Below are 16,391 nucleotides of genomic sequence, written 5' to 3'. Positions count from 1 at the left end.
CCCTCAATTTTCTGGTCCATTTAAGCCACTGAGCCTAACAGGGCTAAGCTGACGATAAGTTATTAAATACTGTATCGCTCAAATGACCTGACTGGGTCCTCGCGGCTGTCCCATTCCTTATTGCAACGCTGCCCAGTGTGTGAATAGAGAGACTTCAGCATGCTGAAAGGCCTGTGCTGTGCTCCATTGTATTAATCTGGCAAACTGACTTTTATTCAGGGCCAGTGGAAGGAGAGAGGTGTAGAGAGTGTCTGGAGCAGAGGTTAACCAAGCAGCCGGTCTGAGAATGCAGTATATGCTTCTGAAGGACAGGCATGCTCTGTGAAGTGAGGAGAAGGTGTATTTGCTAGGGTAAAGAGGAGGAACAGATGTCTAATGTACATTTTACTTTTACTATTTTACCTTTAATTGCCTATATTCTAACTGTTGGTGCCTGTCACCTCTTTGCCAAACAGGCCCATAGGGCTATAAAGGATTTATAGACTTATATAGCTTAGCTTATAAACACCACAGCAGAGTGCAGCAGACAGTATGATACCCTGTCTAGGCACTGTACCAATTAATCTTATTAAATTAGTTTCCTCCTGTGCTATTCACAATCATGTCCCTCTACGTCTACACCATAAAAAATGAGCCCCTGACTAACAATTGCTCCTAACCTTCTATTGTAGAAACTCATTGAAGTGCTACCTGCTCAGAGTTAAGGCCACTTCGAGGTTTCCTTCATTAATTCAATGCTGTTCTGTTAGAAAAAAAGGATAAATTGACACAAAACAGACTCTAGTCCCCTAATTGACACCACTGGGCTGTTGCATCGCTGAGCTTACAAGGTCCTCAGTGCATGACGATGATGAATATTCAACTGGCCAAGTGTATGAGATCAGCAGTCCAGCTGGAGGTGTGTGTGTGTGGTGTGTGTGTGTGTGTGTGTGTGTGTGTGTGTGTGTGTGTGTGCGCGCGTGCGTGCGTGCTCGCTTTGGTAACTATCCAGATTGGACAGAGCTTCAAAGTGAGGTGACTGACAGACAGATGGATGATGGACAGAGTGAGGACAGAGATCTGTGGAGTGTGTGTATGTGTGTTTGAGACCTGCCGGTGTGTGTGTATGTGTGCGCTGGCGTTTGTGTCGCGTCAAGTAGAACGGGCAGCAGGCCTTCTGAGTGGCACAAGGCACATAGCCAAGTGATTGAAGTGATAAAGGTAGAGGAGGAGAGGAGAGAGGGATGAGAATAGATACCGTGATGAAGGGCCAGGGAGAGGCAGGCAGATGTAATGAAGTGTGTTAGACTAGTATGTTTGTGAGTGTTTGTCTCTTTGATACACTGACAGTTTGACATGTTTGTTGAATATCCGCTCTGTTCAGATCACAGGTTTTCCATTACTGTCATTGAAAGCCAAAATGATGGAAAGATAAACTGACCATGGATGCTTTTTTTGGTCCAACATGGCCATCATGGGCTGTCATTGCATACTGCAGCCATGTGAGGGCACACTTACTCTTATGATGTGCTGCATGTACTCACTCACCCCGCTCTCTCAGCACTCTCAAATGGTGGAGGGCTATTCATAAAGGGTGTAAGTCCACAGACAGCCAGTGTGGGGAGAGTTGGATTTATATTCTAACTTTAAAGGTATGGCAGTGAAGGGGAAGATGTGAAGCCGCTTATGAAAACACATGCAGTGCATTTTTAGCCCACTCTAAGTGAATTAAGCTTTGTGAAGGGCCGAGCATGATTTTAGCTGGTGTTTTGTGTGCGATGGTGTATATTTGTATGTATGTGAAAAGAAGCGTGAGGCCAGAATTACAGAGAGAAATATGATATTGTATGAGGGAAAGGTTACCAGCGTGCAGCCTCCTCTCTCACCAGACACAGTGCAGGATTAACACTGTGAGTTTGTGTGTGTGTGAGAGAGAGAGAGTGAGAGAGAGAGGGGTAGGGAGGGAGAGAAAGAAGGAGGGTAACAGGTGTTAATCAGAAAGGGAGTCCCGGCTCTCGGGGTGGGGGACAGGAGGGGCCTGCGGGGACAGACGGAGGAAAAAGCGATTACATCACCTTTCCCTCAATAATGTGCCATGCTGTCAGTGCTGCCAGTGTTTTTTTTTTTTCTGTCTGTGTGTGTGTCAGAGCCATTGACAGGGTGGGAGAAGAAAAGCTGTCAAAGGTGAGACCTTTAATGTAGGGCATGCACATTTTATGACGGTGAAAAACACAGAGACATACCCTGCAAATGGCACCTACAGGAGCTGTCCATCTATTACCATGCATCAAATTAAGGTTCCCCTTTCATTTTGTGTTCCATTAGTTGTTCCATTTTGTTCCTTGGCAACCATAATTGGCCCATGCAGTGCTATCTCTCCTCTGTGCTCTCTGATTAGTGGGTCCCTACGTCAGTGTCTTTCTATCCACATCAGATAAAATGGCTGCAACCTCCTTTTCTCTTTTCCCTATCTGGTCCAGCTGTCTTCCTGTTCCCGTGGCTGCGACTTCCCCTGTTTCCCACCCTCCCTTCCTCTCCGCCTTTGCTGTCGCCTCAGCTCTGCCTCACCCTCTCTTTCCAGTCCTCTCCCCTCTCTCTCTGTCCTGCATCTCTTACCTCTCCTCCCCTCCCTCTCTGTGACCTGCTGAACCAGCACACACCGGCCTGTCTGTCAAATCGACGGAACAGGTGCTCCAGCTACGACCTCCCTTCCCCCCGTTCCCCCTGTGCAGCCTACTGGCACACACACACACTCACACGTGTACACACACACACGTACACACACGTGCACACACACACACACGCATGTAGGAACACATACATACACAGTGCATGCATACATACGTAAACACACAGTCACACAAACAAGGGAGGTTCGGACAGCAAGGTGAAACACGGGGTGATTCTTCATGGCACCAGTGCTGATACACATATGCTGACGAACACTGACTCACTGACCTGTGTCCTACGACTCTCTGTGTCACACACACACACACACACACACACACACACACACACACACACACACTAGTAAATCACTTTATAGAAAGTGACTCAAAGGTATTTTGACAGGATCACATATACACTGAGCCTGCATTTCTATTGGAGTGCATCATTAGTTGGGAACCAGAACTACACCGCAATCCATAGTCTGCTCTGCAGGCCCACACACACTCCTAGGCTTTTCTCTTTGCCATGCGACAGAGAAACAGTCACTTCATTATGCCCACACTTTTCTATCCCTCAAAACCCGTGGCGATTCAGACTCTAACTGCTAACATTAATGAGTTACATTAACTTCTGCTTTTTACAAAGTCATATGTAAACACAAAAGCGCTTATTGTCGCCAGACCTGTTCATCAATCAGCCAGTCAACAGATGTCAGGAGTAGTGAATGGCTGCTAGGGGAGGGGAGGGGGAGATGGTGCCATGGAGGGGGGAGGGGTAGACTTTGACAGTCGCTCACAGTTGGCACCAAGGATCCAGGATGCTTTGGGGCGGACGGGGAGAGGGGCAGAGAGAGCGAGACAGAGGTAGAGAGAGAAGGATAGGGTGAGTTCTACCATAAGGGAAAGAAGGAACCACAGATCCTTTTCTCCTTGCGTTCACCTTTAGGAAACCTGACGAACTAACAAGTGTGGAAAGGAAAAAAAAGAAAGGATATGAAAAGAACATGAAAGAAAGAAATCGTCATTAAACGCACTACGAAGTTCTCTCTTCCCTCTCTTCCTCCATCTCGCACCTCTCTCAATTTAATCTTAAATCCACTCCAATTTCCCCCGAGGGGCTTCATTCTCTCTTTTCCTGTAAGTATTCTCTTTCATTCTCTTACTTTTATTCTCAGGCTTGTTGCTGTTCTCAATGCCTTCTTGTGGCTCAGTGCCCTACTGTGAAATAATGCCTGTGCCAGAGATGAAATTTCAATCAACTGTTTGTTATCTGATTGCAATAATGACTGAGTGGATGTCCTTTGGGCCAACAGCACTGTAATTTCATATTGTAAATAAGTGGGGTGTGTGCATTTATGGGGTTGGGAATAGTAAGAAGATGGTGATTTAGTATGCATAGCCTCAGCTATTCCAAAGCACGTGTGTGTGTTTTTGTGTGTATGTGTGTGTGTCCCTTCCCTTCAAACAGGCTTCCTTTGGGTGTTCTGTGGCTGGCCAGTTCAAATCAATATTGTTAATAGGTGGTGTGTGTGTGCACTGACACAGTGTATGTAAATTTCCAGGTCTCTCTATTTTAGAGGCAGCTCCTCTTCTTTTAGTGTACTACACAGCCGAGTCCTGTCGTCACGGTGAAAATGTATTGTGTTAGTAGGTGTTGTGACTCCATGTTTGTCCGTCACAATCAGTGTCCCCCGCGCACTTCAGCCCTGACGTCTGAGGATCTGTCGGGGCTCCTGTCTCTGTCACTCATGCAGCTCCACTCTCCTCCTTCTCCTTCTCTCTCTCTCCTCTACCTCCTCGTTGTGTCTTTCTAAATGCCTCCTTGTCTGTTTTATTCTCTGTGTCGTTAGTTCTGTCTCTGTGGGTGGGCCGCTGCGACTCTCTGTGTGATTATGACAGGCTGCCTATAGGGAGGCCTGCTATTGCCAGAGCAGCTCACCGCAGCGCTCAGCCTGCCTGTAGGTCTGAGAGGCTTTGCGTCTCTATCTCTCCTTCTATTTATCTCAGCGTGCCTGTATCAATATCAGTTTGCGTCTGTCAATGGATTAACAAACATCTGTCTCTCTCTCTCTCTCTCTCTCTGCTCTTCCCAAACATCCCCAACAGCGAGAGACAGGAAAGGAAGAGTCCATTCCTCCTGGTAGAGCAATACCAGGAATTTGCTCTTTCTCTCCCCTCGTTCCCCACCCTCCTCTCCGACATGACGTTGCTGGCCTCCGAGAGGTCGCTTCTCATCCGGAACAAGTTCCGCTCAGGTGAGGATCTGGAAGCAGCCATTGCATTAGAGTCTCAACTCAAATGCCAATTAAGGAGAAAGGGATTTATTTTCCCACAACAGTGGCTAGACATCCTAGGCGTAATTGGCAACATTAGCATCAACATGTAGAGGTGAAGTGTTTGCGAAGGCTATTGGCTTGTCAGTCATGTTGTCTATCATGTGATCAATAGAGTGAAGGTATTGATCATGGTGGATGGATTTAGTGATTGCTACCCACAGACAGAGATGTGTTGAATAGACATGAAGACAGCTCAGCCCCAAGCTATAGATCTCTCCTGTGTGATGCCGTAACCAAGACATGGGTTGGTTTGTTGACAATGATGGCTAATAGGCAGTGGGCCTACATGAGTCACATCTCTTCTCTTTATCAATTCTCCAACAGGAGAAATAAATGGGGAAATATCAGGGAAAATATTGATCGTTTGTTATTACCAGGGTTGGGGAATGGGTTAGGGTTAGATTACAGTAATCTGATTCCAAAAAACTGCCAACTGTAATCTGTTGCGTGTTGTTCCTTATGTATCTGTGTGTGTGTAATTAAGTGTATACATGTATATAGGGGTATATAGGTTTGTACACATGCATATCTATGTGTATATAAATGCCTATGTGTCTGTACTGTATATGTATGTGTGTGTACATGTATGTATGTATCCATTATTTTTTTTGTTTGTTTTTTATTTTCTTCGCATATTTTTTGTGGTTAATTGGTTGATAGTGAGATTGTAATTGGAGCAGCTTCAAATACTGTTAATGATGTAATGGTTACATTGTGTGAGATATGTACACATATTCAAAAATACTGTTGTACAAGATAAAGTCGTCCTCCAATGAGGGTGGTGTGGGGGGGGGGGGGGGGGGGAGGGTAGGCCAATAAAACAAACTAAAAAAAAGAAACAAAAAAAATTTAATCTGTTACAGTTGCTGAAATGCATAGTAGTCAGATTACTGATCATTTTGAAAAAAAAGTATACTCATTGGATTACACTGGAATATGTTTGAAGGTTAAAGGAACATTGTCACTGTGAGACTAGAGTCACAAATTACAAAGGATTATTTATCATTGCAGGTAATAACAATATACTAATCACAGTCTGTAAAGATTCTGCAAAGTCTTTAGGGCAAAAATCCAAGAGTAACTGAAAATAATTATAAATTACATTAGTAGTTGGACTAATCTAATATAATTATGCTCCTGATTACAATTTTCAGGAGGTTATCAGTATTTTCTGACAAATAACATTTTAAAGTAACCCTCCCATATCTCCATAAAGCAAGTTGTCCCTACAAGTAGCAGCGGCTGCTGTTGTGGTCCCAGGCGGCTGTCATAAACGACTGGTAAAATAGAAAGGCGGGGAAATGACATAGAGACAGTCCCTTAGGTGCATAAACACCTGCTGGGAAACGTGATTCTGTTGGGCAGCTGGTCTGTTTGAAATCATGTGCACATCCAGTAGGGTTACAGCCTTTTGTTAAAAAACTATCTGCTAGTCAATGTCATCCACCTCCGATATGGAGGACATGATGCAGTTTGTTTGAGTTCATATTTATGGTATAATTGATCAACACCGTACTGGTTATATACTTGAATTTGAACTTGAATTGATTCCAGCGCAACACTTTGATCAGATTCCACAAAAGCATGCATGAATATGTTAATAATAATAACAATGTGTGTATGTGTGTGTGTGTGCGTGTGTGTGTGTGTGTGAGAGAGAGAGAGAGAGAGAGAGAGAGAGAGAGAGAGAGAGAGAGAGAGAGGATACCATGCTAATCCTTATGTTGAAGCGATGTTAATGAAAATGGGTTAAGGTTCAAGATTCGGGCATGAGGCTGTGATATTGACTGTGCTGTAAATGTGTTTTGAAAAGGACTGAAAATCTGCTGGTATGCACGCACACACACACACACACACACACACACACACACACACACACACAGTAATCGAACCCCCCATATTACAACACACCTTTCCCAACCAGTTATGAAGACGGTGCACAGTGTGCTAAGGCGCTTGGAATCTAGATTTCTAACGAGGTTAACTCTTGTTTTGAGTTGTCCGAGACGGAGGAAAGGAGGAAGAATATAGTTAGCAGCACAAATGAGGATGAGGCGGGGCGGAGGGGACGTATGAGAGGCTGTGGAGAGAGAGGGACAGCTGAAGGGGGGATGGGGCCGACCAAAATAGACCTAGTGAGGGATAAATAGTTACTGCCCTCACTCTACCCCCCCCCCCCCCCCCCCCCACACACACACACACACACACACACACACACACACACACACACACACACACACACACACACACACTGTCCTTTCCCCTTCCCTCGTCAGGTCTCTCAGGTCTCAAACTCTCTGAACTGCATTATGGGGGAAGAGCTGGTCGTAATGGTCCAAGCCCTACCCCGCTTCACCTGTTGGGCTGTGCGTGTGTGTACTGAATGTTTATGGGTGTGTGTGTGTGTGTGTGTTCGTGGTGTGTAGTTTGGTAGGCATACCAGAAGATATAATCTACAAAGACTGTAAAGTCATGGGGTAATATACAGTTACAAGACCATATCATATACCGGTGATCATGCTGTCTTCCATTGCCCAACAGCTACCTTTCTATATCAATGTGAAATTGTTTTTTTCAAAGAAATCGTTCTACAAATTGTTGGTTCTTTGGTACCAAGGAGAAATAAAATCTACAATTTATAGTCCCATCAGCATAACTTGTAATAATTCCTCATTTATTAACACAGCCAATTGAACCTCTCTTCTTGCTTTTCAGTCCTGCAGTTGAGGATTCAGAACCGGAGGCAGAATGAAATCAATGCAGACTCTGGTTAGTCTATTTGTACAATTATCATTGGGATTGATCTCTTCATGATATGACTGCATGCTGGATTTCATATTAATGATCTTCAGTTCACCTCTTTGCGATGAAAGATTTTTACCTATTGATTAGTGAATGTCTGTGTAGGATTTACATTGATCTGCTCTAAGCTTTCTTTGATTTCACTTTCTGATAATACAGGAATCTATTTTCTATCTTCTAAATATTACATGTGTTTTTGAACAAATTCGGCATTATATAAATCACAAAAATAATAAGTAATAATCAAAATATACAATATGAAAACATGCCAAAAATATGAAATATATGCAGTATGAAATAGGTGGGAACAATATAAAAATATATAACAACAAGAAGCATATGGGAATATAAGAAAACAGATATGTGAATTTACAGCAAATTTTCATGATATGCAAAATGTGCATCATATTCACATTAACAAGTCTACAGAAGGTCATGCATATATACAGAAGGACATGTAGATGTACGTGCATTGTAAAAAAAAACCTATACACCTTGTCAATGTATTCCATTTAGAGATGCAGATATCATATTAAGAGGTTGTGCCAATTTAGGTATATAGGCTACATAAATCTCTGGATGAAGGTATTATACGTGCAAAAAAATAACAATGTGTATTAGCGTCTGCTCTCAATATTGCTGCCGTTACCAGATTATGGCAGGAGGTAGCATATGGAAAGAAAATGTGTTGACTCGTATGTACAGATATACAGAAATATGTGGCAATCAGTGCAGCAGACATTGTATAGAGTATTCCACAGTGTAGGGATCCAAAAAGCAAGCCAGGGAGGCTCCTTGACAGTCCAGGCACCCAGACAGGAAGCGTTGTACAGTCTGACGGCTGTCAACACAAAACAGCACCTAAGATGAGATGTTGCATCTTGGGGGGATGAGGTCACCGCAGAGGGGCTTGTGGAGTTCAGTTTAGTCCTCATCCTCCCCTTTGCTACCACCTCAAGGCTGTTACAACAATACCATGATAACATGATTTCGGAACGAGATTTAAAAAAAAAAGCAAAAAAAAAAAAAAAAAAGCTATTCCTCCTTTCTCTACTGTGTTTTCATTGCATCTGACCGCATCTCGTCTGTCTCTTTAGGGTTGAAATCTACCTGTCCCTCTCAAAAAGGAGAGAAAGACCAGAGTGAAGCTCTGGTGAGTAACGTCCTGTTCCTCTCTGGTCAACGATACAACAGATTGTTCCACACCATAGATAACACACTGACCCTGTTGCAGTAAAAGCCAAGCTCCCATGTAAAACCTTTTCATTCATTGCTCCATGTAGCCTATGTCACGTTTTCATGAGTGTAAGCTATTGTATTTGGTAGAACGCTCCAGAGCCAGAATTTTGGTTTACCACTGTTGCTTACATTGCTGCAAGAACATTCATTTGACATGAATTGGCGTGAATTTCGTGAAATGGTTAGTTTAGATCAGTATTTCCCCTACCTCTGAATAGGTTGAGTGCTCTTCTCTGTGAGCAACCACCTCGCCTAAAATAATTTAATTTGTATTGGTTTCATTAGAGTCTTAGTACCAAAAGATCCGACTGTTGTTTCAAAAGCCTCACAAAAACGTCTGGGGGAAACACTGGTGTAAATGAGTATTCCAATAGGATACACTGGCAATGGCAATTTGCCCTGAATGAACTGCAATATGATCCCTGGGCCCTGGTTGTTGGTTTGACCTGCTGTTTCCTGATGCAGTGTATAACTGACGACGGCGCCACTCAGAAGTTGCCCCCTAGTGGTCTGAACACTGAAACTGCACAAGGTGATGACCTGCCTACAGTAATGTTGCTGTCTCTCTTTCTGTTTCTGTTCTGTATGCTCCCAGCAAAGCACATAGTAACGCTATCCTGTGTGATTACAGTATTTCCCCATCTCTCTCTCTCTCTCTCTCTCTCCATTATATCTTATCTGTGCTGTCTAGTCCCCCCTCCTCCTTCCAGTCCCACTCCACCAATGTAGTTGTGTGAGGAAATGAAGTGTGTGAATCTTGCAACAGGCTTGGTGTTTCATCAGCTGTCAATCAAATATAAATGCAGCCTTGTAACTCTCCACTCTAGGCAGCCTGCAAACATATCAGTGATTGACAGTACATGATAAGCCCGCCCATCCAGGGATCAGTATCCCCATTTTCTCCCATTACTTACATCTCTCGCTCTCTCTTTCCCTCTCTCTCTCTCCTCTATACCATCCTAACTTTTCTCTTTAATTAAAAAGACTACTGCTATTATAAACTCCTTTCTGTGATTTTCTACACAGTCCTGCACTGTAAAAAAATGCTGTGTGAAAGTATGATTGTGTGAGTGTGTGTGTGTGCGTGTGTGTGTGCGTGCTCACATCCAGGGGAATGCATCTCCCTAAAGGCAGCGGTGTTTACTATTTTTCGATGCCTCTGCTGGTTTGAACTGGGACTGATCGCCTATGGCAACAGTGCTGTGCATGCTCACATCACATATGTTCTGAAATCCTGTTGCTTCTCTCTCTCCAATCTTCTCCCTTTTTCCCTTTCTCTCTACTGATCTCCCATCTGTCCCCTGCTCTCTACTTATCTGTACCCTTCCTCTCCCTCTCTCCCACCCACAGACAGGAGTGTGTGCGGGGCCCAGAGGCAGAAGAAGGCTCGCCAGGCGGAGGACCTCAATGAGAGGATCCAACGCCGGCCTGGATCCGTGGAGCAACAGCACGAACACACACTGCCCCCGGAGAACCGTGAGTCAACACACATCCGCATGCATGGGCACACACAGGCACACACACACATTTTTATTTCCCACCCCTCCTCCTTTGCTCCTCTTTTGACCTTACCTCCTTTCACTTTCAATTTCCTCAGGCCCTGTAGCTTTCCCTCTCTCCACTGATGTCTTCGAAGATGACATCTCTTCCTGCTCCTCCTCGTCTACTGAGCAACACGGGGTACACCAATCACCAGCCTTTACTTCATTGCCAGGACTCTCAGGTGACCAATTACTGAGTGACTTTTCACCTGTGGGCCCGCCCCTGAACCACAGCCCCAGTCATGCTCAGGTAAGGAAAAGTGAGATGCAGTTTTGTTTAAGATTCATGTCTTGCATCATGTTGGTAATAGGAAGAAAGTCTAGTGCCGACCAACTAATAAATTAATTCCCATCTATGACCTCAGTTGAACACATTAGATTTCCAAACTGAACTACATTCACAAGTAAATGTTAACAGACTGATGAATTTATAAATAGCCTTATATGTCGACTCAGATATTCTCTTTTTCTTTGCTGCTTTCAGTCTGGTTTGGCGTTGTTCCCGGCAACCGAGGGCATCAGCCAACCTATGAGCGTAACACTGGGTGAATCAAACTCCATGGCAACGACTGGGAGACCGAATGGGATGTATTTGACCTCTCAGACCACACCCCTGCTGCCAAAGGTAATCTGGGGTTAGTCAAAGCAGTTAGGAAGCACAGTGCGTACTGATGCTGTCTCATAAAAACATCATACCTAATTTAAAATCGGTCTTTCTGTTCTGAATATTTTCATGACCCTTCATGAAGCTAATTCAAAACTCAAATAATAATGTTAAAAATGCAGTGGCATTATTATGGAAAGACCATTATTTTAATTCCTTAGAAGTTTATTTCTGGAGATATGAGATTTTCATCCAGGGCAACATTTAGGTATATACACACATATCAGCACTGTAAGGGTCTTTAACCTTACAGGATGGTCACTCTTCCATTTTGTCAAGCACATTGCTCTATAAGCTTCTCTGCATTCATTACTGTCAATTTGCACTTCTGGGGGAGCTCAGTATTTGCCCTGTAGGTTAACACATTCACACTTGAGCAGCATGGCTGTATGTCAGAACTGGCACACACTGTCATCTGGAGGTTTGTGTGGCATGTCTGCATTTCATGTAAGAATTTGACCTTGACATGGATCATATTATGCCACACAAGGTGAAATGACCTGACATGACATTTTTTGTGTGTGACATTTTATTTGCCACAACTGGGCATGCACTGAAGACCTCAGTATGGTTACAGTTTTAATACATTTCGAATGATGTGTGTCTTTGCAGACAGCTCGGCCTCCCAGCCCCTCCTGTTCCTCCACCCTGCCCTCCTCCCTCAACTTCAACCGTCTCCCCCGCCCACGGAAACCGCGGGACACCAAACCCAAGATGAGGAAACTCAAATACCACCAATACATTCCTCCAGACCAGAGAGGATCTGGGACTGCAGGTACCAATATGATGCTTTACTCTTCTACATCTATTCTAAACTTCATTTCATTTGTGTACTCATGGCTTATTGTTGTTGCTAGTTGTATGAATTAAGCCTAACCAATCGGCATTCCTTTCCCCAGCCGGCGGGGCCAAACAAAAGAGCCCCGCCGCGGCCCAGCCCATAGACCCAGCCTATTCCCGTCTCCTGAAGCAGCAGCAGGTCTTCCTCCAGCTGCAAATCCTCCAGAACCAGCAGCAACAGCAGCAGCAACAACAACAACAGCAACAGCAACAGCAACAGCAACAGCAACAGCAACAGCAAATACAACAACAGCAGCAACTACAGCAACTACAGCAACAGCAGCAACAGCCACAGCAGCAACAACCGCAACAGCTCATCGTTGTACCCAGGTATGCTGACAGTTTGCTGTTAGATATAGTGTCATGTAATCCATGCTGGAGACAACTATGTTAAACTTTATCAACAAGCCGTAGGTCTTTATACGGTTAGGGTCAGCTAATGCTTCCCTCTTTCCTCCAGTGGAGATTGCAGCGACATTGTGAAATCCTCGGGAGCCATGCCCCAGAACCCCCAACCTGTCCCTGCCACAACAAACCACACCCCTGTGGACACAAGTCCCACGCACAAGCCCGAGCTTCTCCCTCCTAACCTTGTTGACCTAACGGTAAGAGAGGCAACTCTATCAAGCAAGAATGGCAGCAAAAAGCAGAAAACGTTCTGAGAACTGATAACTCTTAGCATATAACTTGTGAGGAAGAGAAACTGATGACTGCCCTTTGCCCTTTGCCCCTCCACCTCCACCCCTTCCCCTCCTTAGGTGTCAGAGTTGCGTCAGCAGCTGCGGAAGCGCGGCCTCCCTGTGTCCGGCACCAAGCCTGCCCTGTTGCAGCGTCTGCGCCCCTTCCAGCTGCCCCGCACCTGCCTAACCCCTGCCCCCCTCTGCCAGCTGGGTACCAGCCTGGAGCCCCTCACCACCTGCACCTTGGTGCCCCCCAACCAGAGTCCCAGCTCGAGCTCCAGCTCTGGACCGGACTCACCCAGCAGCAGCCCAAACCAGCATATGTACATCCAGGACAGGGGAATTCCTAATGGGATTCTCAGCGGTGCCCCAAATGGAGTTCTGAGTGCTGTTCCAAATGGCTTCTCAAATGTTGCTTCAGTCAGTGTGACAGGTGAACAGTGCGGTCTGACCAGCGCTGTCTTCCTGGCTCCTGCCAGTACCGCCTCGGGTACCCCAAGCCCCAGTCTCCCCTTGTCCTCCTCCTCATCGCCCCTTCAGTGTGGCACCGCCTGGAGAACCGAGCAGGAGCAGCAGCAACAACAGCAGCAGGAGCTGAGTGTGGAGCTGGAGATGAGGGAGAGGATCAGGAGCAGACCCAGGGACCGCACCACTAACACTGGCAACGAGGTGAGGACAGTGGGGCGTGGATGATGGGTCTGATGTGTTGGAGAACAGTTAATTTGCTAATGATATTAGGATGGCTGTTTTGCAGAACTATGATCAGTAATACTTTTTCCCCATTCCTCTCATCTGCCAGTCTTGTGGTGGACCCCTCCATCCCTTCCTGCAACAGGATCCAGGATGCCCCAGAGGGAAGCCAGAGACAGACGGACAGACAGAGGTCTTGTTTACCCAGGTAAATACACGAATAAATACACGTATAGGACCCCATTTTTAGGGTACACTGCAGCGTCTCAAATGTAAGAAAATTGCTGAAGCATATGACCTTACTTTCATCATCTGTCAACTCAGTTACCCCTGCTTTCCAATCAGGTGTTCAGCTGCCAGCCGTGTGATGCGATTGGCCAGGACTTTGAGCTGCCAGTGCAGATTACAGCAAGTCCTGTTCAAACCTTGCCCAGTGTTCGCAGCTTGGAGGAAGAACTACAGGAGGCAATCCAGAAAGCACAGGTTAGAGTCTGTAGATGAACAGGGAGACGTCACCATGACTTGTCCAAAAGTTCCTTTTGTTCAGTGAATGTACAGAGGGAATTAAGTGTTTCTCCTGTCTCTCTGCCTTAGATGGACCCTTGCCAGTCCATAGATGACATTCTGGCTGAGCCTATCACTTGTGTCGGTGAGTTTCTCATAATGAATCAAAAATACAACTTTTCTTTGCTTTTTTTTACTCTTCTTCTTTCAGTGTCTGATCTCTTTCTCCTTCCTCTCTTCTAGACTCTGTCGATATCTCTGATCTGAAATCCCCTGCCCACTTAGCCCCTGGCCCTTCCCCTCCTCCCCAAGCGGATCAATCCCAGGCCTCCCAGCACCACTCGAAGGATGACAACTTCCTGTCCTCACCCCTATGCTCCTCTCTCCTGCTGGAGCTCCCGCCATCCCCTGCTGCAACAGCCCCCAGCCAAGTGGCCCCAGCCCCTCCCCCACCCCCCTTCTGTACTTCCCCTCTGTCATCCACTGGGAACGCACGGAAACGGCGGGCGGCGGCAATGTTTGACGCCGCTGACTGGCTTGAAACTCTGACGTCTGGCCTCCGCCCGCTCACCCCACCTACAGCTCCATTCGTTGAGACAGACTTCGGTCTGGATTCGGATCTGAATGTCAATCGAGTGTTGGATCTAATGATAGAGCAGTGGTGAGACTTGGCGATGTGTGCAAATGTGTGTTTGTACCTCCTGTATGTGTAGGTGAACGTGAATGTTGTATTTTTTTGTTGGTCATGAAAGGGGCAAAGTATATACATCCCAATGAGGGCACAAGATTGTGAATAGAGGCCTTGTCCATCCATGCATCTATTCATGCATGCATCCATCCATCCATCCATCCATCCATTAAACCCATCCATCCATCCATCATTGCGATAGTCTATCAGAGTCACTGCAGGTATGGCTCCACGCAATGTCGAGAGCTGGATTCACTGCAGCGATCAGATCAAACATAGCTTTGATGGAGCAACTAGAGCACAAACACACACACACACACACACATACACACACACACCACAGGCCGCTGTTTAAAAGCACTTGGGCTGAGCCAGAAATGACAAACAAACAACACATTTGTGGACTGACACACTCCACAGCACAATGTTTGCAGTGCGAAACAAAAGAAAACCTGGTGGCATATTAATTTAAACATGCTTCCTGGCTGCGCTGGGAGAATGTTGTTTCTGACTTATCTCCAAAACCCGTTGTCGGATTGGGTTGAGTGTGGCCCCCGGTGTTGACTCAGTCATTGAGTCCTAGCCATTCATAAAGCCCATTTAGAGTGTGTAAAAGCCAGACAGAGCACGCAGCTTGTGTGTGGCTTCAGACCTTAACCCTGGTGCCAGACACACTCGGCATGTAGAGGCAGAAAGCTGGCAGAAGCTACAAACATGCTGTGTGTGTTTATGTGTGAGCATGTGTGTGTGTGTGTGTGTGTGTGTGTGTGTGTGTGTGTGTACCACATGTCTGACTGTGTGTGACTGTGCACACAAGACTGCTTTTGTTTGTATGTGTTAACACACAAATGCTTCCATGTATATTTATCTGCATTATTGCCAGATGCACTTGTAGTTATTTGTTTGCGTACAATTAAGTGTGCCTGTTTGTGTATTGTATGGTTGATCTGTAATAGAGTACAAGTGAAAGACACAAGAAGAGGCTCTGAATTTCCGTGTCCACATTTCAGACCAGACATTTCATTGTAGTCTCATTGCCAGCGGTCAGTAAGTCCAGTGTAGTTATCCAGTGTAATCATCAGAACAACCAGACTACCTTGTTCAAGTCACTGTTCTCCAAGAGAGCAATCAGGCACCTGCCCCAAAAATAGTCCCCATACAAATGCACCAATCAGATAAGTGAGAGTTTCCTCATCATTGTGCAAAAACAGGTGGTCAGTTTGTTCCCTGATTAACCCCCAACAGTGTCTGGCCCACTGCTTGGTGCTTACCCTGCTACTAGCAATGCCAGATTTAGCACACTTAAAACCAAATGCCAAGGTCACACCTGTTCAGTTAGTGTTAATTAATTTCATAAATGTTTTATTTTCTGGTGTTAAATGTGCGCTCTGCATGTAAATAACAGATGCCACTATTTTTATTCACAGCAAATGCACTGTAGAGTTAGCCCAAAGCGAGATATTTGCAGAATATGGCATTGCTATTTCCTGAGACCACAGTCTCCTAACGTGTGAATCGACCAGGGGTTAGCTTGTCAGTACCAAGTTGAACTAGATACAGTAAATGCTGTGCATCTCCTCAATAATGATGACACTGTTCTTGCTTTCATGCTCTAAGTGATTGATAGGTCATGCTGAGATGGGTACAACGTTTGTTTGCATAATGTACTTTCAATGAGTTACGTTCATTCTGCATGCTACATTTCTACCTGCAATGCACATACTCAACCCTACTTAGCATAATAACGTAAGTATAATGA

At 45.3% G+C, this 16,391-nt stretch overlaps 2 protein-coding genes across 2 annotated transcripts in view; one reads left to right on the top strand and one right to left on the bottom strand.

The window, feature by feature from the left end:
- LOC139922295 (uncharacterized) overlaps positions 1-7,250 on the bottom strand; it is a 114,157-nt gene extending 106,907 nt beyond the window's left edge. Inside the window, exon 1 of the mRNA XM_071912775.2 lies at positions 7,233-7,250. The gene's annotated coding sequence lies outside the window, so the exon portion shown is untranslated. The remainder of the gene's footprint in view (positions 1-7,232) is intronic.
- LOC139922270 (uncharacterized) lies at positions 4,805-14,609 on the top strand. Its single transcript, XM_078287216.1, has 15 exons — positions 4,805-4,903; positions 7,700-7,753; positions 8,884-8,939; positions 9,491-9,557; positions 10,376-10,501; positions 10,623-10,816; positions 11,051-11,191; positions 11,843-12,005; positions 12,130-12,306; positions 12,527-12,675; positions 12,829-13,419; positions 13,550-13,648; positions 13,786-13,923; positions 14,035-14,089; positions 14,188-14,609. The coding sequence occupies exons 1-15, from the start codon at positions 4,849-4,851 to the stop codon at positions 14,607-14,609; spliced, it is 2,487 nt and encodes an 828-aa protein (XP_078143342.1). The 5' UTR covers positions 4,805-4,848.
- The last annotated feature ends 1,782 nt before the right edge of the window (positions 14,610-16,391 follow it).

The sequence above is a fragment of the Centroberyx gerrardi genome, chromosome 12 (assembly GCF_048128805.1).
Source record: "Centroberyx gerrardi isolate f3 chromosome 12, fCenGer3.hap1.cur.20231027, whole genome shotgun sequence".
NCBI classification, from domain to species: domain Eukaryota; kingdom Metazoa; phylum Chordata; class Actinopteri; order Beryciformes; family Berycidae; genus Centroberyx; species Centroberyx gerrardi.
The sequence above is the reverse complement of the archived record's forward strand: the minus strand, read 5'-3'. Positions and strand labels throughout refer to the sequence as shown.

Coding starts and splice junctions, on each gene's coding strand:
- LOC139922270 (XM_078287216.1), top strand. CDS start 4,849: ATGACGTTGCTGGCCTCCGAGAGGTCGCTTCTCATCCGGAACAAGTTC. Junction 7,754..8,883: donor TGAAATCAATGCAGACTCTG/GTTAGTCTATTT, acceptor CTGTCTCTTTAG/GGTTGAAATCTACCTGTCCC. Junction 13,924..14,034: donor AGGCAATCCAGAAAGCACAG/GTTAGAGTCTGT, acceptor TCTCTGCCTTAG/ATGGACCCTTGCCAGTCCAT.